Here is a 23,629-nt window from a genome sequence, read left to right as displayed (position 1 = left end):
GCGATGGGCCTGCTGCTGCTGCAGGACTTCAGAGAACCGTTCTCCTAGCAAGATAACATGTTCTCACCAAAATAAATAGAGTAGATAGACACAGTAAACATGCCTGTGTTTAAGTGTGTGTTTATGCAGGGCCAGACATACTGACTTTTTCTTTTGGGGGGGGGGTTAATCAGCTAACTTACCCCACTTCAACACATTTTGCCGCGGAACAGAGAGAAAAACGTTCTGTTTTATAATGCTATTCTACATATTTTGTCATGAGGCTAAGAGAATAATGTTGCTGTTTTAAATCTAATTTCCTGCAATTCTTCAATTTTTGGAGCAGAGATTTTTTTCTTCTGTTTCATTGCTCATCTCATGATTTTGTTCACAATTTTCCATGAGGCTGAGTGGAAATGTAGAGATTTTTAAAGCAAATGTCCTGCTATTCTACACATTTTGCCATGAGGCTGAGAGCATTTTGCCATGAGGCTGAGAACATTTTGCCTTGAGGCTGAGAACATTTTGCCATGAGGCTGAGAACATTTTGCCATGAGGCTGAGAACATTTTGCCATGAGGCTGAGAACATTTTGCCTTGAGACTGAGAACATTTTGCCTTGAGACTGAGAACATTTTGCCTTGAGACTGAGAACATTTTGCCTTGAGGCTGAGAACATTTTGCCATGAGGCTGAGAACGTTTTTGCCATGAGGCTGAGAACATTTTGCCTTGAGGCTGAGAACATTTTGCCTTGAGACTGAGAACATTTTGCCTTGAGGCTGATAACATTTTGCCTTGAGGCTGAGAACATTTTGCCATGAGGCTGAGAACATTTTGCCTTGAGGCTGAGAACATTTTGCCATGAGGCTGAGAACATTTTGCCATGAGGCTGAGAACATTTTGCCATGAGGCTGAGAACATTTTGCCGTTTTAAAGCAAATTTCCTGCAATTCTACACAATTTGCTGGGTTGGGGACCCCTGGAGGTAGAGGACCTCGGTACACGTGCGCTGAGTGCCCGTTCGGTTGGGGGACCCCTGGAGGTAGAGGACCTCGGTACACGTGCGCTGAGTGCCCGTTCGGTTGGGGGACCCCTGGAGGTAGAGGACCTCAGGACACGTGCGCTGAGTGCCAGTTTGGTTGGAGGACCCCTGGAGGTAGAGGACCTCGGTACTCGTGCGCTGAGTGCCCATTCGGTTGGAGGACCCCTGGAGGTAGAGGACCTCGGTACACGTGCGCTGAGTGCCCATTCGGTTGGAGGACCCCTGGAGGTAGAGGACCTCGGTACACGTGCGCTGAGTGTCCGTTCGGTTGGGGGACCCCTGGAGGTAGAGGACCTCGGTACACGTGCGCTGAGTGCCCGTTCGGTTGGGGGACCCCTGGAGGTAGAGCACCTCGGTACACGTGCGCTGAGTGCCCGTTCGGTTGGGGGACCCCTGGAGGTAGAGGACCTCAGTACACATGCGCTGAGTGCCCGTTCGGTTGGAGGACCCGTGGAGGTAGAGGACCTCGGTACACGTGCGCTGAGTGCCCGTTCGGTTGGGGGACCCCTGGAGGTAGAGGACCTCGGTACACGTGCGCTGAGTGCCCGTTCGGTTGGAGGACCCCTGGAGGTAGAGGACCTCGGTACACGTGCGCTGAGTGTCCGTTCGGTTGGGGGACCCCTGGAGGTAGAGGACCTCGGTACACGTGCGCTGAGTGCCCGTTCGGTTGGGGGACCCCTGGAGGTAGAGCACCTCGGTACACGTGCGCTGAGTGCCCGTTCGGTTGGGGGACCCCTGGAGGTAGAGGACCTCGGTACACGTGCGCTGAGTGCCGGTTCGGTTGGAGGACCCCTGGAGGTAGAGGACCTCGGTACACGTGCGCTGAGTGCCCGTTCGGTTGGGGGACCCCTGGAGGTAGAGGACCTCGGTACACGTGCGCTGAGTGCCCGTTCGGTTGGAGGACCCCTGGAGGTAGAGGACCTCGGTACACGTGCGCTGAGTGTCCGTTCGGTTGGAGGACCCCTGGAGGTAGAGGACCTCGGTACACGTGCGCTGAGTGCCCGTTCGGTTGGAGGACCCCTGGAGGTAGAGGACCTCGGTACACGTGCGCTGAGTGCACGTTCGGTAATCCGGCCCTGTGTACGTGTGAGTGTACAACTACAACGTATTTATGTGTTCTTGGAAAGTGACAGAGACAGATACTAAGACAGAGACAGAGAGAGAGCAAGAGCGAGAAATAGAGAGAGAGAGAAATAGAGGGAGACTAAGAGAGAGAGAGAGACCGATAGAGAGAGAGAGACAGAGAGGGGGGGGGGGGACTAGTGACAGAGAAGGTCATGGCCATCAACATGGGGGGGGAGTGGCTCTGTCACATCAAACACACATACACACTGGACACACCGGGGACACACATGCACACACAGGACACACACATACACACACAAACACACACATGCACACACAGGACACACACATGCACACACCGGACACACATACACACACTAGGGCTGGGACAGATATTGCAACTGCAATTATGAATTGCGAATTTCAAACACTTGGGTGAAAACTTAGTAATTCCATCAGACTTGGTTATAACAGCTGTCAGGGTACAGAACATCACTTCTAACATGAGGTCATATGAATTAATACATACTGTGCTAACTGAATACAAAACCAAATGAAACTAATATTTTACAACATTGTTATACAGTACATATGATAAGATAGGATTATTACACCTACATATGAACAAACATACACTATATATACAAAAGTATGTGGACACCCCTTCAAATTAGTGGATTCGGCTGTTTCAGCCACAACTGTTGCTGACAGGTGTATAAAATCGAGCACACATGCAATCTTCATAGACAAACATTGGCAGTAGAACGACCTTACTGAATAGCTCCGTCACTTTCAACGTGGCACCGTCATTAGGTGCCACCTTTCCAACTAGTCAGTTCGTGAAATGTCTGCCCTGCTATAGCTGCCCCGGTTAACTCTAAGTGCTGCTATTGTGATGTGTAAACGTCTAGGAACAACAACGGCTTAGACGCGAAGTGGTAGGCCACACAAGCTCACAGAACGAGACCGCAGAATGCTGAAGCGCTTAAAAACGTTCTGTCCTCTGTTGCAACACATTGCAAAACTTTGCTGTCTCAACATGACATGTTTCAACAAATTGTGTTTTACAGTGTTGGGATCGTGACTTGGGAGAAATGTGTACGAGATCGAATCTTGTGTCTCCTGTCCAGCTTATTTATGATCTTCTTGAAGCTGACTTTGCTGACAGTGTAAATAGGAACCATGTCATTGGCTATGTGATAGGTGATAGCCTCTGTGATTTCTGGATCTGCAGGATATTGAAAATGCATGGGCAATCAATGCCTGTTTAACTTAGATGGCTGGTTGTGGCCGAGGGGCTTTTCTGCTGTCGGTTATTCTTCTAATGGTTGAATACATTTGTCGTGTTGCCTCTTGTTGTCGCCACAACTCTGAGGCACCTTTTGCACAACACTTGCATTTGGTTGACATCTGTTTGGTTGTAGCCGAACAACTGCCACACCACTGAAAATGCGCCCTTCCTTGACACCAAACGGACGTTCTCATTGGCACTAGCAGCCCTCCCGTTTCCGACACACTGAGGTAAAACCCCAGAGTTCCTCCTACTGTACTGTTAGGTAAAACCCTTTCTCTTCTCACCAGCATCTAACTGCACGCTCTAAGTGGCGACGCTGGTGAATGGCAAGAATGTGCATGCCAGGCAGAGAGTTAGCAAGCCCGCTTGTGATTGGTCAGCATCCTCTGTGCATGTAGAGAGTGAAGGAAGGAGTCAAGCGCATCTCATGGAGGAGGTACTGTGGTCTAGTTTTTGTTGTATCAACAGAGTGTCAAAGAAAGGACAAAAATCACAGCCTCCTGCGATATGGATATTGCATGTCAATATCACAATTTAGATCTGAATTCAATTACAGTTTTTTACAATCACTTTGGCACAAATTTCAGAACCTTGATGTCATTTTTCAAAACTCTAGACTCAAAACTCACAACTGATGATCAAAATGCACATTTTTCAAAACTCTAATACTTTATCCAATTGCTTAGATGCAATACACATAAAGCTCAGATCATTTGTTCATTGAACTAAAATGACCTGCTCAAAATGACACAACTTAACATCAAAGTATTACCATTTCAAAATGCAACTCACACATTACATCTGAGATGACTGTCTACTCATTTCATTACAATGATCCATCTATCAATTGACACAACTTCTCAAAATGATAGTAACTGCTGCATTACTCATAATGCATACTTTTAAGGGAAACTGACAAAAAAAATCCATGTTAATTTTATTTAACTAGGCAAATCAGTTAAGAACACATTCTTATTTACAATGACGGCCTAGGAACAGTGGGTTAAATTGCCTTGTTCAGGGGAAGAACGGCAGATGTTTACCTTGTCAGCTCAGGGATTCGATCTAGCAACCTTTGTGGTTACTAGTCCAATGCTCTAACCACTAGGCTACCTACCGCCACAAATATCGTGAAAGTTCCATTGACACCAATTACCGTGGAACATGAACCAATCGGACTGCATTATCCATGGATGTAATATTTCATCATCATTCTTTATCAGACACTGTTTCTATGGTCCCATGTACCACTTTTCCAGACCATGTTTTCAGATTTGACATTACTGTACACTTTACTAGGTACACCTATCTAGTACTGTGTAGGACCCCCTTTTGCCTCCACAACAGCCTGAATTATTCATGGTGTTGTACATTAAGAGATGCCCTTCTACACACCATTTGTGGCCTTTCTGTTAGCTTGAATGAGTCTGGACATTCTCCTCTGACCTCTCATTAACAAGGTGTTTTTTCCCACAGAAATGCCGCTCACTGAATGTGTTTTGTTTATCGCACCATTCTCTGTAAACTCTGGAGACTGTAGTGCGTAAAAATCCCAGGAGGGCAGCTCTTTCTGAGATGCTGGAACCACCAAGCGTGGCACCAACAATCATACCACGGTCAAAGTTGCTTAGATTACGCATTCTTGCCGTTCTAATGTTTGGTCGAACAACAACTAAAGCTCTCTACTCTACAGTATATACTTTATATATTGAGTTGCAGGCAACCACATGATTAGCTATTCGAAGGAGGCTATTTGCGTTAACACGCAGGTGTACCTAATAATGGTGGTGTATGTGAGTGTATGTGGCCGGTGAGTGTATGTATGCAGGTAATTGCTTTTCCAATACTGCCAACTCGTTACTGATGATTGATTTCACATTGTGGTACGAGTATATAGTGAAATGAGTGGTATCCACCTACAGCAACATAATGATAACATGGAGCCGGCAGGTGATCCAGGTCACAAAAGTGGGGGAACATGGTAGAGGACAAGGCCATGGACCAAGACAGCGGCAGCATCCTCAAAGAGTGTCCAATGAAAACCGAGCAATAGTTGTAGACCATGTCGTAAATCATGGCATGACAATGACTGAGGCAGCTACAATGATTCAACCAAACCTCAGAAGATCAACCGTGGCCTCAATCATCAAAACTTTCCGCAATGAGAACCGGTAAATCTTCAGCATGAACTAAACATTAGACTACTCTCAATTGTCAAATGACTGTATACTGCATGCCAATGTGTACCACAGAGTAGGTGATGTGACTAAATGTGTTCTTACGACATGTTCAACAATGTGGAAGCCATAAGTTCGCCGACTATTGCACGTGTGCTGAAAAGGCACCAGGTGTCTCTAAAACAGCTATACCGTGTGCCTTTAGAAAGAAATGCAGACAGAGTGAAGCAACTGAGGACTGAGTATGTTCAGGTATGTTCAGTTTCAAGATGCCTGTTGTGAAAAATTCTACATCATTGTAATCAGTAATTCTCTTTCCAAAATGTATTTTTAGAGGGTGATGGAGCTGGATACTGATGAAAACAATCACAAATTCCTCTTTTTGAATGCGACAGGCTTCAACCTGGCCAAGACAAGGAGGAGAGGATGGAATTTCATTGGCCCGTGGACAATCATCCAAGTCCCTGGACAACGTGGGGGCCAACATCACCATGTGTGGATATATCGGAAGATGGTGTGGTGGGATGCAGACCTCATATTGGATCATATAATGCAGCTCTCCTTGTAACCTTCTTTGATGAGCTAAAGCAGGTCTGTAGAGCTGATTGTTGACCTATGCCACGTGTGGAATAATGTCAGGTTCCACCATGCTCAAATGGTGCAAGCATGGTTTCAGACCCATCCACAATTTACCACTCTGTACTTACCCCCATACTCTCCTTTCCTTAACCCGATTGAATAATTTTTCTCCACATGGAGGTGGAAAGTATATGATAGGCGCCCTCACGAACAAGCCACCCTTCTACAGGCCATGGATGACGCATGCAATGACATCACAGCAGACCAGATTCTTCCCAAGATGTTTAGCTAATGAAAACATCCATTGTGATGTGGATGAGAACCTGTGGCCAAATCCACAAGACAGGGTTGATGGAAATATAGAAGTACAGTAATCAATCCTTTGTTTTTCATTTCTTTTCTTTTCAAATCAAGTTGTATTGGTCACACACAAGTAATCTAACAATTCCCCAACAACTACCTAATACAACTACCTAATTGTGCAGACCGCACCACCCTCTGGAGAGCCTTGCAGTTAGTTGAGGGCGGTGCAGTTGCCGTACCAGGTGGTGATTCAGCCAGACAGGATGCTCTCGATTGTGCATCTGTAAAAGTTTGTCAGGGTTTTGGGTGACAGGCCAAATTTCTTCAGCCTCCTGAGTTTGAAGAGATGCTGTTGCACCTTCTTCACCACGCTGTCTGTGTGGGTGGAGCATTTCAGTTTGTCCGTGATGTGTATGCCCAGGAACTTAAAACTTTCCACCTTATTCACTGCTGTCCCTTCGATTTGGATAGGGGGGTGCTCCCTCTGCTGTTTCCTGAAGTCCACGATCATCTCCTTTGTTTTGTTGACGTTGAGTGAGAGGTTGTTTTCCTGACACCACACTCCAAGTGCCTTCACCACCTCCCTGTAGGTTGTCTCATCGTTGTTGGTGATCAAGCCCACTATGGTTGTGTCATCTGCAAACTTGATGATTGAGTTGGAGGCGTGCATGGCCATGAACAGGGAGTACAGGAGAGGGCTGAGCACACACCCTTGTGGGGCCCCAGTGTTGAGGGTCAGCGAAGTGGAGATGTTGTTTCCTACCTTCACCACCTAGGGGCGGCCCGTCAGAAGGTCCAGGACCCAGTTGCACAGGGAGGGGTTGAGACCCAGGGCCTTCAGCTTGATGATGAGCTTGGTGGGCACTATGGTGTTGAATGCTGAGCTGTAGTCAATTAAGAGCATTCTTACATTGGTATTCTATTTGTCCAGATGGGATAGGGCAGTGTGCAGTGTGATAGCGATTGCGTCATCTGTGGACCTGTTGGGGCGGTATGCAAACTGAAGTGGGTCTAGGGTGGCCAGTAAGGTGGCGGTGATATGATCCTTGACTAGCCTCTCAAAGCACTTCATGATGACAGAAGTGAGTGCTATGGGGCTACGTTTTAGTTCAAATCAAATACAAGTTTATTTGTCATGTGCGCCGAATACAACAGTTCATCTTACAGTGAAATGCTTCCTTACAAGCTCTAACCAATAGTGCAAAAGAGGTGTTAGTTGAACAATAGGTAAGTAAAGAAATAAAACAACAGTAAAAAGACAGGATATATACAGTAGCGAGGATATATACAGTAGCAAGGCTATAAAATTAGTGAGGCTACATACAGACACTGGTTAGCCAGGCTGATTGAGGTAGTATGTACATGTAAATATGGTTAAAGTGACTATGCATATATGATGAACAGAGAGTATCAGTAGCGTAAAAGAGGGGTTGGCGGGTGGTGGGTGGCGGGACACAATGCAGATAGCCCGGTTAGCCAATGTGCGGGAGCACTGGTTGGTCGGCCCATTTGAGGAAGTATGTACATGAATGTATAGTTAAGTGACTATGCATATATGATAAACAGAGAGTAGCAGCAGTGTAAAAAGAGGGGGAGGCACACAATGCAAACAGTCCGGGTAGCCATTTGATTAGTTCAGTTACCTTTGCTTTCTTGGATACAGGAACAATGGTAGCCATCTTGAAGTATGTTGGGACAACAGACTGGGATAGGGAGAGATTAAATGTCTGTAAACACACCAGCCAGCTGGTCTGCGCATGCTCTGAGGACGCGGCTAGGGATGCCGTCTGAGCCAGCAGCCTTGCGAGGGTTAACAAGTTTAAATGTTTTACTCACATCAACCACGGAGAAGGAGAGGGGGGGACTTTGTTAGCAATCTGCGAAGGTGGCACTGTATTATCCTTAAAGCGGGCAAAGAAGGTGTTTAGTTTGTCTGGAAGCTGACGTCGGTATCCGTGGCTGTTTTTGTTTTTGTAGTCTGATTTCCTGTAGACCCTGCCACATACGTCTTGTGTCTGAGCCATTGAATTGAGACTACACCTTGTCCCTGTATCGGCATTTTGCTTGTTTGATTGCCTTGCAGAGCTAATAACTACACTGTTTATATTCAGCCATATCTCCAGACCTCTTTCTATGGTTGAATGCGCTTTCTATTTTACGCGAATGATGCCTTCCAGCCATGGTTTCTGGTTAGGGTAGGTTTTAATGGTCACAGTGGGTACGACGTCTCCAATGCACTTATTTATAAACGCACTCACCGAGTCAGCGTATAGGTCAATATAATTCTCTGAGGCTGATCAGAACATTTTCCAGTACGAGTGATCGAAACAATCTTGGAGTGTGGCTTCTGATTGGTCAGACCAGCGTTGAATTGTTCACGTCACTGGTACAACCGGTTTGAGTTTCTGCTTATAAGCCGGGACAAGCAAGATGGCGTCGTGGTCTGATTTGCCGAAGGGAGGGCGAGGGAGGGCTTTGTATGCATTGCGGAAGTTAGAGTAGCAGTGGTCGAGAGTATTTGCCCTACGTGTCGTAAATATGCTGATCAAATGTAGGTAGCACTGATATCAAATTTGCTTTGTTAAAATCCCCAGCTACAATAAATGCAGCCTCCGGAAATATAGTTTCCAGTTTACATGGAGTCCAGTGAAGTTCCTTGAGGGCCGTCTTGGTGTTCGCTTGATGGTTGATGTACACAGCTGTGACTATAACTGACGAGATTACTCTTGGTAGGTAGAATGGCGAACATTTGATTGCAAGGAATTCTAGGTTGGGTTAGCAGAAGGACTTGAGGTCCTGTATGTTGTTATGATTACACCAAGAGTTGTTAATCATAAAGCATACACCCCCGCCCTTCCTTTTCCCAGAGAGGTGTTTATCTCTGTCGGCGCGATGCATGGAGAAGCCGGGTGGCTGAACCGATTCCGACACCATATTCCGAGTGAGCCATGATTCCGTGAAACAGAGAATGTTACAATCTCTGATGTCTCTCTGGAAGGCAACCCTCACTCAAATTTTATCTACCTTGTTGTCAAGAGACTGGACATTGGCGAGTAGTATACTTGGGAGCAGAGAGCGATGTGCCCATTTTCGAAGCCTGACCAGAAGACCGTTCAGTCTTCTTCTGAGTCGCTGTTGTTTTCGATCAGCTGCTGGGATTAGATCCATTGTCCTGGGTGGTGGTCCGAAGAGAGGATCCGCTTCGGGAAAGTCGTATTCCTGGTCATAATGTTGGTAAGTTGATGTTGCTTTATATCCAATAGTTCTTCCTGGCTGTATGTAATAAGACTTTAGATTTCCTGGTGTAACAAAGTAAGAAATAATACATAAAAAAACAAAATACTGCTAGTTTCCTAAGAACGCGAAGCGAGGCGACCATCTCTGTCGGCGCCATCTCAATAAGTTTTTACAGTAAACCAGGTGAGGTACACTGCAGTTGACGTTTTACTGTAGTTTTTTTATTTTTTGTAGCTAATTATTTTTGCTTTGATTCAAAGAAACCTATGTTGTGCTTTTATTGTATTTCATCAATCAATTTCAGATTTTGTTCAATGATTCTACTGTGTCTGTAGTATTCTCTCTACTAGTCCTTTTACATTGATGTATTTACGTGTAGTACCATAATGAAACATGTATCACATATTTTGTACTACAATATTTAATGATTGTATGGACAACTACACAGTGAAACTATTGGTATCTTGTGTGTGGGTGATCTAAATTAATGTTCCTATGGTATTTCATGATAAATGAGTTATTTGATCCAATGATCCTGCAAGGCGGCAGGGTAGCCTAGTGGTTAGAGCATTGGACTAGTAACTGAAAGGTTGCAAGTTCAAATCCCCGAGCTGACAAGGTACAAAATCTCTCGTTCTGCCCCTGAACAGTTCCTAGGCCGTCATTGAAAATAAAAATTTGTTCTCAACTGACTTGCCTAGTAAAATACAAGTACAAGGCTTCTTTAAAGATGTGAATATACAATGCAATGTTTTCAACATTGGACAGCCTGTGGGATTAGAAGTGATGGATGTTTTGTGTCTAGACTTTTGAAAAATGACCACACGGTTCTGAAATTAGTGCCAGTGATTGTAAAAAAAACTGTAATCGTGCAGCCGTAGCACACACACACACACACACACAATCTTTTTCAGATGCCAGAGTTTTTTTTTGCTGTGTCATCCAAAATCATCATAACCCTCCTCATTAGGAACTAAACACAGAAGGGCTGTGTGTGTGTGTGTGTGTGTGTGTGTGTGTGTGTGTGTGTGTGTGTGTGTGTGTGTGTGTGTGTGTGTGTGTGTGTGTGTGTGTGTGTCCACCAGCTTTTGTGCCTTGTCCTTCCATGTCTCATTTCAGGAGAAATATCACACTTTCATAATGACTATTGAACAGGCAATTAAGGTCCTGTAATACTGACAGCTGACAGCTGTGTGAGAGATTGAGAGATAGAGGAGGGGTAAACTGGTAGGGAGAGGGGGATGTAGTGGGGGTGGGGGAAAGAGGAGAAGGAGGAGGAGGGGTAAGCTGGTAGGGAGAGGGGGGTGTAGGGGGGGGATAAGGAGGAGGAGGGGTAAACTGGTAGGGAGAGGGGCATGTAGTGGGGGGGAGGAGGAGGAGGGGTGAGCTGATAGGGAGAGGGGGATGTAGTGTGGGGGGGGGAGAGGAGGAGGAGGAGGGGTGAGCTGGTAGGGAGAGAGGGATGTAGTGGGGGGGTGGGAGAAAGAGGAGGAGGAGAAGGGGTGAGTTGGTAGGGAGAGAGGGATGTAGTGGGGGGGAGGAGGAGGACGAGGGGTGAGCTGGTAGGGAGAGGGGGATGTAGTGGGGGGAGGAGAAGGAGTGGGAGGGGTAAGCTGGTAGGGAGAGGGGGATGTAGTGGGGGGTAGGAGAAAGAGGAGGAGGAGGAGGAGGGTTGAACTGGTAGGGAGAGGGGGATGTAGTGGGGGGGAGGATAAAGAGGAGGAGGAGGAGGAGGAGGAGGGGTGAGCTAGTAGGGAGAGGGGGATGTAGTGGGGGAGGAGAAAGAGGAGGAGGAGGAGGGGTGAGCTGGTAGGGAGAGGGGGATGTAGTGGGGCGAGGAGAAAGAGGAGGATGAGGGGTGAGCTGATAGGGAGAGAGGGATGTAGTGGGGGGGGAAAGAGGAGGAGGAGGAGGGGTGAGCTGGTAGGGAGAGGGGGATGTAGTGGGGGGAGGAGAAAGAGGAGGGGGAGGAGGGGTGAGCTGGTAGGGAGAGAGGGATGTAGTGGGGGGAGAGGAGGAGGAGGTGTGGTGTGGTTACTTCTTGCTGCTAAGAGACTCCCACTCCTGTTAAATGCATTGGCTTGGGATTGCTGTGAATGTGTAGTGCTATGCAATAGATTACAGTATGCAGAGATCTGGAGCACATATAAAGAATGAAGTGAAGGTGAAGTCCCCTGCACTCAAATGGAGTTTGGACAAACTACATATCATATCCAATGTTGTGCTCTTATCATGAGCTTACTGTGCGGTGAAAGTGTAGAGTAACAGAGACTGATTGTGAGGCAGAACCCATTAACACACACACACACACACACATTATATCCCTGTTTCATCACCTGTGTCTTCTGAGAGCAATTCCGTCAGAGTAACGATCCCATGTGGAACACTAAGTAGAGCCTAATCTGTTTCCGTACACCGGATTAATGGATGCACAAGTTGTAAGGGGAGCGTAAATCACAGTGACACCGCTCATGCTGGCACTCCCATAGCCTGGTGGCCTGGCCCAGGTTGTGAATCCATCAATGTGAGGCAGAAATGTCACAACCCAGTCCACAATAGATTGTAAATAACGTTTCAACTGTCAACAATACACAAACACTGGGTAAGACACAGACTGAGAATTTCTCACTGTTAAAATGAACCTGTGTGTGTGTATGTGTGTGTGTTATCTCCCCTGGGTCTATCTTTTCATTGGTAAAACGTCAATCGCACACTAAACACTTGTTTCAATGGCAGTCTGTCTTTCTAACCTACACCCAACCAAATATATTATTTAGCTTAATTAATTTAGCATTACAACATCGTAGATGAATGAAAGAGGAAGAGAGGCATGCAGCTGCACAGTGCAACCAGATAATTATCTCTGATGAAGCCGTCACTCCTCCAGTGAAAGGAGAGAAGGATGAGAGAGAAAGAGAAACGGCAATTAGAGACAAGTGAAAATCTCCTTGGTGCGTGCGCAAGCACACAAACAGCGCTAGGATTTGTGAGGAAGAGTGGGGTGAGAAGAAGAAAGAGAGGAGAGCTAGGATTTGTGAGGAAGAGTGTGGTGAGAAGAAGAGACAGAGGAGAGCTAGGATTTGTGAGGAAGAGTGGGGTGGGAAGAAGAGAGAGAGGAGAGCTAGGATTTGTGAGGAAGAGTGGGGTGAGAAGAAGAGAGAGAGGAGAGCTAGGATTTGTGAGGAAGAGTGGGGTGAGAAGAAGAGAGAGAGGAGAGCTAGGATTTGTGAGGAAGAGTGGGGTGAGAAGGAGAGAGAGAGTGGAGCTAGGATTTGTGAGGAAGAGTGGGGTGGGAAGAAGAGAGAGAGGAGAGCTAGGATTTGTGAGGAAGAGTGGGGTGAGAAGAAGAGAGAGAGAGCTAGGATTTGTGAGGAAGAGTGTGGTGAGAAGAAGAGAGAGAGGAGAGAGAATTTGTGAGGAAGAGTGGGGTGAGAAGAAGAGAGAGAGGAGAGCTAGGATTTGTGAGGAAGGGTGTGGTGAGAAGAAGAGAGAGAGGAGAGCTAGGATTTGTCAAGAAGAGTGGGGTGAGAAGGAGAGAGAGAGAGGAGAGCTAGGATTTGTGAGGAAGAGTGGGGTGAGAAGAAGAGAGAGGAGAGCTAGGATTTGTGAGGAAGAGTGGGGTGAGAAGAAGAGAGAGAGGAGAGCTAGGATTTGTGAGGAAGAGTGGGGTGAGAAGAAGAGAGAGAAGGACGAAGGACCTGCACCGAGAGAACCCACGCCAAAAGGATCCATCGCTCAGACCACAGCATCACCAACCACACCCCAACCAGCTGTTACCACCCCAAACAAACCCTGGCCACACCCTATATAGGCCCCATCATATCAGACCTATGCCCCTTCTGCCCACCCCATGCAAGGACCTCAACATGACAGCAGGACATCTGCCCAGGCCATGAGCAGAGCAACAGGCCCAACCTCCATCCTGTGACCTAAGAGGTCTGTATCAGATACTCAACATGCTCTCCTCACACCTACTGTGATGGTCCGGGCCTAAACCACACGCAAACAACACTAGACACAATGGAACACAAAGCTTTTACTGTCTCATCCTGGAACATACGAGGTCTGAGATCATCTGCCTTTGGCTTAAAGAGCAGGAACCCAGACATCATCAAAGACACACTTACTTTGGCAATGTAAACATATGTAAACAAATGCCAATAAAGCCCTTGGAATTGAATTGAGAGAGTGACAGAGAGCGAAAGAGAGCAAAAGAGAGAGAGAGAGCAGAGCAACAGGCCCAACCTCCATCCTGTGACCTAAGAGGTCTGTATCAGATACTCAACATGCTCTCCTCACACCTACTGTGATGGTCCGGGCCTAAACCACACGCAAACAACACTAGACACAATGGAACACAAAGCTTTTACTGTCTCATCCTGGAACATACGAGGTCTGAGATCATCTGCCTTTGGCTTAAAGAGCAGGAACCCAGACATCATCAAAGACACACTTACTTTGGCAATGTAAACATATGTAAACAAATGCCAATAAAGCCCTTGGAATTGAATTGAGAGAGTGACAGAGAGCGAAAGAGAGCAAAAGAGAGAGAGAGAGAGAGAGAGAGGGATAGAGAGCGACAGAGAGAGAGAGAGAGAGAGAGAGAGAGAGAGAGAGAGAGAGAGAGAGAGAGAGAGAGAGAGAGAGAGACAAGGAGAGAGAGAAGGCGTGACAGAAAGAGGAAGAGAGACAGGGAGAGAGAGAGTGACAGAGAGCGAAAGAGAGCACAAGAGAGAGAGAGAGAGAGAGAGAGAGAGAGAGAGGGAGAGAGAGCGACAGAGAGAGAGAGAGAGAGAGAGCAACAGAGAGAGAGAGAGAGAGAGAGAGAGAGAAGGAGAAGGAGAGAGAGAGAGACAAGGAGAGAGAGAAGGTGTGACAGAAAGAGGAAGAGAGACAGGGAGAGAGAGAGAGGGAAAGACAGGGAGAGACAGGAGGGAATTAAATATGGGTTAGTGGGTGTAAGAAGCGCAAGCTGTTATATTTTGTCATCTGACGCTGCGTTTGGGGGTTGGCCCTTTTGTAGTATTTCATATGACACAACCTAACTTCCCACCTACTACAGTAGGCTTTCTGAGTGAGTGGGAAGCCTCTCTACCTCCACCCTTTTCTTCTCCTCTTCCCTCCCTCCCTCTCCCTCCCTCTCTCTCCCTCTCTCCCTCTCTCTTTTGTGCTCTCTGTCTATCTGTATGGGTAGTGGGCTGGAAAGCAGAGGAGTAGAATGACATTCTTTTATCTAACAGTATGCTTCACTCTACACTGCTGCCACTCAGCAATGACCTACAACAAGCACAGCCACACACACACACACACACACACACACACACACACACACACACATACACACACACACACACACACACAAACACACACACACACACACTTACTCACTCACTCACTCGCTCAAAGGCTGATATATTAAAGGCAGGAACAACAGGGGCACCCATACAAAGCAGGCGCAAACACACAACATACACACAAATACATACACAACGGCAGCAATCACACACACACAGACACATCAAAAGGAATATCCATCCAATCCGGTTCGTGCACATTCTAGGTCACTGAAGCTTGCAGTGCAGCACAAAACACTCCCAAACAAATGCACTGTGATCCGCTATACCTGTGTGTGTTTGTGTTATCAATCAGACACCCCCTCACTGCCCAACACCCCCCCCCCCCCAGACAGATGTACCCTGTTGTCCCTCCAACCTCTCCTCATCCCTCCCTCTCTCTCTCTCCTCCCTCCCCACCAACCTCTCCTCATCCCTCCCTCTCTCTCTCATCTCTCCCCACCAACCTCTCCCCATCCCTCCCATCTCTCATCCCTCCCCACCAACCTCTCCCCATCCCTCCCCATCTCTCGTCCCTCCCCACCAAACTCTCCCCATCCCTCCCCATCTCCCATACCTGTCCACCAACCTCTCCCCATCCCTCCCTCTCTCTCTCATCCCTCCCCACCAACCTCTCCCCATCCCTCCCTCTCTCTCATCCCTGCCCTCCAACCTCTCCCCATCCCTCCCCATCTCTCGTCCCTCCCCACCAACCTCTCCGCATCCCTCCCGATTTCTCATCCCTCCCCACCAACCTCTCCAAATCCCTCCCCATCTCCCATCCCTGCCCTCCAACCTCTCCCCATCCCTCCCCATCTCCCATCCCTGCCCTACAACCTCTCCCCATCCCTCCCCATCTCTCATCCCTCCCCACCAACCTCTCCCCATCCCTCACCATTTCTCATCCCTCCCCACCAACCTCTCCCCATCCCTCCCTATCTCCCATCCCTGCCCTCCAACCTCTCCCCATCCCTTCCCATCTCTCATCTCACACCTCCAACCTCTCCCCATCTCCCATCCCTGCCCTCCAACCTCTCCCCATCCCTCCCAATCTCTCATCCCTCCCCTCCAACCTCTCCCCATTCCTCCCCTCCAACCTCTCCAAATCCCTCCCCATCTCCCATCCCTGCCCTCCAACCTCTCCACATCCCTCCCTCTCTCTCTCATCCCTCCCCACCAACCTCTTCTCATCCCTCCCTCCCTCCCTCTCTCTCTCATCTTTCCCCTCCAACCTCTCCCCATCCCTCTCTGTCTTTCTCTCTCTCTCATCCCTCCCCTCCAACCTCTCCCCATCCCTCCCCTCCAACCTCTCCAAATCCCTCCCCATCTCCCATCCCTGCCCTCCAACCTCTCCACATCCCTCCCTCTCTCTCTCATCCCTCCCCACCAACCTCTTCTCATCCCTCCCTCCCTCCCTCTCTCTCTCATCTCTCCCCTCCAACCTCTCCCCATCCCTCTCTGTCTTTCTCTCTCGCTCATCCCTCCCCTGCAACCGCTCCTCATCCCTCTCTCTCTCATCCCTCCCCTCCAAATTCTCCTAATCCCTCTCTGTCTCTCTCCCCGTCCCTTCCCATCTCTCATCCCTCCCCTCCAACCTCCCCTCATCCCTCCACATCTCTCATCCCTGCCCTCCAACCTCTCTCCTTCCCTCCCATCTCTCATCCCTGCCCTCCAACCTCTCACATCCCTCCCCATGTCTCGTCCCTCCCATCCAACATCTCCCCATCCCTCTACATCTCTCATCCCTCCCCTCCAATCACTCCCTCATCCCTCCCCTCCAATCTCTCCCTATCCCTCCCAAACTCTTATGCCTCCCCTCCAATACTCTCCCCATCCCTCCCCATCTCTCATCCCTCCCTTCCAACCTCTCCCCATCCCTCCCATCTCCCATCCCTCCCCTCCAACCTATCCCCATCCCTCCCCATCTCTCATCTCTCCCCTCCAACCTCTCCCCATCCCTTCCCATCTCTCATCCATCCCCTCCAACCTCTCCAGATCCCGCCCTCTCTCTCATCCCTCCCCTCCAACCTCTCCCATCCCTCCCAATCTCTCATCCCTCCCCTCCAACCTCTCCACATCCCGCCCTCTCTCTCATCCCTCCCCTCCAACCTCTCCACATCCCACCCTCTGTCTCATCCCTCCCCACCAACCTCTCCACATCCCGTCCTCTCTCTCATCCCTCCCCTCCAACCTCTCCCATCCCTCCCAATCTCTCATCCCTCCCCTCCAACCTCTCCACATCGCTACCTCTCTCTCATACCTCCCCTCCAACCTCTCCCATCCCTCACCATCTCTCATCTTTCCCCTCCAACTTCTCCCCATCCCACGCTCTCTCTTACCCCTCCCCTCCAATCTCTCCCCATCCATCCATCCCTCCCCATCTCTCATCCCTGCCCTCCAACCATCCCTCCCAATCTCTCATCCCTGCCCTCCAACCTCTCCCAATCCCTCCCCATCTCTCATCTCTCCCCTCCAACCTCTCCCCACCCCTCTCTCTCTCTCAACACTGCCCTCCAACCTCTCCCCATCTCACATCCCTCCCCTCCAACCTCTCCCCACCCTTCCCTTTTTCTCATCCCTCCCCTCCAACCTCTCCCCATCCCTCTCTCTCTCATCTCTCCCCTCCAACCTTTCCCCATCCCTCTCTCTCTCATCTTCCCTCCAACCTCTCCTCATCTCTCTCTCTCATCGCTCTCCATCACATATCCCTCCCCTCAAACCTATCCTCATCTCCGTCTCTCTCTCATCCCTCCCCTCCAAACTTCCTCATCCCTCTCTCTCATCCCTCCTCATCACATATCCCTCCCCTCCAACCTCTCCCCATCCCTCCCCATGTCTCATCCCTACCCTCCAACCTCTCCTCATCCCTCTCATCCCTCCCCTCCAACCTCTCCTCATCCCTCTCTCTCTCTCCTCATCCCCCCTCTCTCTCTCTCTCTTTCTCTCTCTCTCTCTGTGATCCCTCTCTCTGTGATCCCTCCCCTCAAACCTATCCTCATCCCTCTATCTCATTCCTCCCCTCCAACCTCTCCTCATCCCTCCCTCTCTCTCATCCCTCCCTCAGCCTTTTTCTTCAGCTCATTCTTTCTCATCTGCTTTCTCTCTCTAACTGATTCCCCCTTCAGTGTCTTTCTCTCTCTTTCTCTCTCTCTATTTCTCTCTCTCTTTCTCTCTCTCTCTCTCACTTTCTCTCTCTTTCTCTCCTCTCCTCTCTCTTTCTCTCTCTCTCTTTCTCTCCTCTCGCTTTTTTTCTATCTTTTTCTATCTTTTTTCTCTCCTCTCGCTCCATTTCTATTTCTCTCTCTCTCTTTCTCTCTCTCTCTCTGTCATTCCTTCCATCTCCTCTCCCTTTCACCCTCCCCAATCTCCCCCTCTCTTCCCCCCTCTCACTCTCTCTCTCTCCCTCTCTCTCTCTCTCTCTCTCTCTCTCCATACATGGCTCACTGAGTGAACAGCCTGAAGCTGTCTACATGGTTCTTTTCACTGTTGTTTTACAGTACTCTCTCTTTATTGCTCTCTCACTCCCCCTCCCCCTCTCTCACTCTTTTCTCTCTCTCACTCCATGTTCTCTTACTCTCCTCTATCCTCTTTTCCATTCTCCGCAATCCGAAAGGAATTGGCAACTCACAGATGTCTTTGGGGAAAAGCTTTCACACCATCTCTCATTCCATGTAAAACCCTGGCAGCATTCAGGCGGTGGAGTACTCACCCCAGGTAGGGTTTTCTGCTCATGCAATGCATTCTGGGCTTTGATGGCAGACTCCCTGGCACAGTAGGTGAGAAACGCACATCCTGTCAATCAATACAGACCAACAAGGGTTAGTCACACACAGGCACACACATGAATACAGCTTGCTCACACAAGCCCCCCCCCCCCCCCCCTCACACACACACACGCACACACACAGACACGCTCACTTGGCAATACTGGCCTAAATCCTGTTGATTGTGTATGCGTTGCCTATGCAATGTGATGCATAGACGTGACGGTGGTAAAATATACGTTTCGATTTTCTGCCAAATAATCCCTATTTTTGTTTGCATCATGACACTGCGATGGCGCGGGAAAAAACACTATGTTATGCGCGCAGCTGGCGCAAACAAACATTGGCGTGTAATAATTAGGGCAAGAAAAAGTGTTGGGAAGTGTGACGAGCGTTTAGCTGTGAGACCAACTTGCATTTTACTTATATGAACTCACATGAACATGCTACTCCTACGCACTAAAAGAGAGAATCTGTCGAGATGAGAAGAACCCCAAATAAATCAATTATGCTGTTATTATGGGGAAATTACGGTAATAGTGTTAAGACTATATGCAACCTTATTCTGCAAGGCATACGGGCTTTTCAGTACATCTATTCTCTCATCACGAGAGAGAATAGATGATGAGAGACAATCTATCACAAAAAGGAACAAAAATGGAATGACTATCGCGTTTCATATGGATGATAATTACTTCGTAATAATACATTAACCTAATTACAATGACCATCTGTGAGGGAATGCGCAGGGGTGACATAAACGCTACCTTTATGCATGCCTGTGTATCGGTCCTTCAGAACAGACAATTCGTGGATTTTCCCAAATTGCTCAAAGAGAGGTTTCAGGTCTTTTTCCTCAAGGTTCCGCGGTATCTGTCCAATGAAGAGCTTGATGGCGTCCTGGTCTTTCATGGCGCCGCTGTCCGTGTGCATTTCGGGTCCGTTCATGGGCTTCGGAACAGGGCTGTGATCGAGCTGATGCTGATGGGGGATAAGTAAGAGCGGCTGCTGTAGAAGCAGGTTGACGGGGGCGGGATGAGGCGGCTGGGGATGGTGCTGCTGCTGATGCCTTCTGCTTTCACTCTGTGTAAATCTGGCCATGCTGAGCTGGGAGTAGGTTGGAGGACAGTGACAACACAGACTGAGACACGCACACACACTAGCAGGCTACTGAGAGGGTAAGAGCGATGCACTCAGATGGAAACACACACAGGCTTGTACTGTCCCAATTCCCAAATGGCACCTGTCTTCTTCACGCTCGGGTTTGGTGGAAGGAGTGGGTTGAAATTTTCGAGAATTGTTGGTTGTTGAGCAACATCTGCTGGAGATGACGAGGAACTGCAACTGTGGTCAGCATGACCTCTGATTTCATCATGTGCTCTTAGTTTTTCACTCATTATTATGACTCATTTAGAAAAACACTCCTTTTATTATTCATCTATGTTTTATTTCCCTTTAGTACATTTTTGTGTGTGTGAAATATATTGAGAAGTGTAAATGCTCTTTGAATAAAGTTGGATTAAATTGAAACAGGTTGATATCATATCTCCATAGAAGGCGTCCTTTCCTTGTCTGCTTTTATCAGAGAGGATTTGGCAGAGATTTGACTTGATAAACAATAGAAACAACCTTTATAGTCACCCAACTTCACCCATCAGTGGTAGCCTAATGTGGGTTAGGTGATGAGAGGACAGGAAACTATGCAGATAGCTTGATTGCAGTAACCAGAATTGGTGGTTCTTGAGTGACACCTTGAGATGGGTATTTGGAGGTACAATTGTGATTGAAACTGCGACAGTATAGGAAGGCAATTCGGTAACATTATACTATGCTAACTTAACTATACAGCATATTATGAACTGAGTGGTTCGAGCCCTGAATGCTGATTGGCTGACAGCCATGGTATATCAGACCATATACCATGGGTATGACAAAACATGTATTTTTACTGCTCTAATTAAGTTGGTAATCAGTTTCTAAAAGCATTAAGCAACATCTGAGGTTTATGATACATGTCCAATAAACCACAGCTGTGGTGCTTAAGAACAGCCCTCAACCATGGTATATTGGCCATATACCACATCCCCTCGGGCATTATTGCTTAAATATATACTATACTAACTATACTAACTGTGCAGTATACAGAGCCTCCACACCCCAGACATTCCCTTATCTAATTTATGTCAACACTACTGATCTCAAAAGACTTGACAGATACTAGAACCACGAAGGAAACTTATCCTATAAATGGTTGATGGATGGATAGCTTTATGTTTGGGGAGGGGGTGGTAGCATCTAACAACTCAATTTAATACTTTCTTGTGCACTGCTCGCTGATGTAAGGAATGCCGATTTAATAACAACTGTTTACCTGCCTTTTGCAGAGAAATGCATTGAAAGTAGCCTATAGGGAGCACTGCTAATTATTATGAATTTTGCTATCATTTAAAGTCATATTACCCACTTTAGAAATGTTGATCGCCAGCTCTTGGTTGTCACTAGTTACCAAGCCACAAAGTCATAAGCCTCGCCTCCCATACAGAAAAAATGATATATGTAGTTTACTTATATGTTTTATATGGGCATATATGGTGGAAAATTACAGTATATGCCCATATATGCTTATATATGTATCCACACATATAAGCATACATCAGTACATATACAGTACCAGTCAAAAGTTTGGACACACCTACTCATTCAAGGGTTTTTCTTTATTTTTACTATTTTCTACATTGCATAATCATAGTGAAGACATCAACACAATGAAATAACACATGGAATCATGTAGTAACCAAAAAAGTGTTAAACAAATCTAAATATATTTAATATTTTAGACTCTTCAAATAGCCACCCGTTGCCTTGATGACAGCTTTGCACATTCTTGGCATTCTCTCAACCTGTCACACCCTGATCTGTTTCACCTGTCTTTGTGATTGTCTCCACCCCCCTCCTGGTGTCACCCATCTTCCCCATTATTCCCAGTGTATTTATTCCTGTGTTCTCTGTTTGTCTGTTGCCAGTTCGTCTTGTCAAGCTTACCAGCGTGTTTTTCCGAGCGCCTGTTTTTTCTAGTCCTAGCGGTTCTGGCCTCTTGCCTGCCCTAACACTAAGCCCGCCTGCCTGAACATTCAGCCTACCCTAAACTCGAGCCTGCCTGAACATTCAGCCTAACCTAAACTTAAGCATTGTTGTTTAGTAACCATATGCGTCATGTGTCTGCATCTGGGTCTCGCCCTGTGTCGTTATAGAACGAACTGGCCAAGACTGACCCAGCAGACTCAGACTGGCTCCATCACGCTTATCTCCCTGCAGGGAGACACCATTCAAAAACATGAGGAGCTACTCCAGAACCTTATGGAAGGGCTCCATTCGCTGGCGGAACGCCATGACCATTGGTTCAAGACGTTACTGCAGCAATTCCGTGGATTATCTCACAGGCAGCATACCTCCCAGTCGCTCAGTAACTCCCCTACCAGTGGTGGGTTTGTACAGCCTACCCCGGCTCCCCGAGAACCCCACTTGTCTCCTCCAGAGCGATATTCTGGGGATCCTGGAACCTGCCGGGCTTTTCTTTCTCAGTACTCCATCATTTTTGAGCTGCAGCCATATTCGTTCCCTTCTGATTGGTCAAAGATAGCGTATCTGATTATGCTAATGCATGGAAGGGCGCCCTCCTGGGCTATGGCAGTTTGGGCGCAACAATCCACCATTTGTCGTAATCTGGAAGATTTCACGGCAGAGGTAAGGAAGGTGTTTGAATCTCCAGGATCTGGGAGAGAGGCGGCCCAAAAACTTATTGGATTATGTCAAGACTCCTGTAGTTTGGCAGACTATGCAGTAGACTTTCGTACGTTGGCCGCCGAGAGTGCCTGGAATCCGGAGTCCCTATTTGATACCTTCCTTCATGGACTGTCGGAGGAGATAAAAGACGAGCTTGCAGCTCGGGAGTTACCTTTTGACCTCGATCCTCTCATTGCCCTAATCATTAGGATTGGTTGGCGTTTACGGGAAAGCAGGAGTGAGTGGAGGACGGGTCTCGGTCACACTTGTTCATCCACTGCTGCCTGCTCCCCCCCCTCAAGAAGTCCGGAAGTCCCTGACGTCTGTATTTCTGAGAGGAGCCGAAGCCACCCGAGTTCCCTCGGGAATCATCGGAGACGGTTGACTCATTTACTCTGGAGCCTATGCAACTGGACATAGCTAGATTATTGCGTAAGGAACATTAATGAAGGTTGAGCTCCAAGTGTTGTCTGTATTGTGGTGCTGCTGGGCATTACCACCATTAGCCACCTGCCCAGTAAAAGACCAGGCTCATCACTAGGAACGAGTACGTTGGTGGGCCAGACTGGGAGTTTTCTAACTCCCATTACTCGTACTCCCTTTGTTATCGTGCTGTCGGGTGACCGGTCTAAGTCTCTCCGGGTGCTCATCGACTCTGCGGCTGATGAGAGTTTTATGGACGCTACCCTGGCATTTGCGCTAGGTTTCCCCACGCAACTTCTCTCATTTCCCATGGATGCCAGAGCACTGGACGGCCGCTCCATTGGCAGGGCCATGCACAGCATAGTTCCCATTAACCTGCAGGTATCAGGCCATCACAGTGAGTTCATACAGCTTCTCCTTATTGAATCTCCCCACATCACTGTTTTGGGATTTTAATGGCTCCAGAATCACAACCCTGTTATTGACTTGTTCCACCCTGGGTTGGAGCCCGTTTTGCGGCACAGCCTCCCCTGGGACGTCCTCCTCCTGGTTTAAGTAAAGCCTCAGATTTCTCTCCCATTCCCGCAGAGTACCATGATCTCCTGGAGGTTTTCAGCAAGTCTCGTGCTACCTCTCTTCCTCCGTATCGT

The 23,629-nt window shown here is 48.0% G+C and overlaps 1 protein-coding gene across 2 annotated transcripts in view; it reads right to left on the bottom strand.

Moving 5' to 3' along the window:
• The window catches only part of LOC139386871 (CUGBP Elav-like family member 5), a 66,026-nt gene extending 46,108 nt beyond the window's left edge, over window positions 1-19,918 (bottom strand). For both annotated transcript variants that reach the window (XM_071132731.1, XM_071132732.1), the window contains exons 1-2: window positions 19,541-19,918; window positions 18,719-18,801 (exon numbers count right to left, since the gene is read on the bottom strand). In XM_071132731.1, coding sequence (XP_070988832.1) covers window positions 18,719-18,801; window positions 19,541-19,874 — 417 coding nt within the window. In that variant the 5' untranslated portion in view covers window positions 19,875-19,918. The remainder of the gene's footprint in view (window positions 1-18,718; window positions 18,802-19,540) is intronic.
• Window positions 19,919-23,629: the final 3,711 nt, after the last annotated feature.

This window comes from Oncorhynchus clarkii, chromosome 28 (assembly GCF_045791955.1).
Source record: "Oncorhynchus clarkii lewisi isolate Uvic-CL-2024 chromosome 28, UVic_Ocla_1.0, whole genome shotgun sequence".
In the NCBI taxonomy this organism is placed as follows: Eukaryota; Metazoa; Chordata; class Actinopteri; order Salmoniformes; family Salmonidae; genus Oncorhynchus; species Oncorhynchus clarkii.
This window is presented reverse-complemented; position numbering and strand designations above follow the sequence as displayed.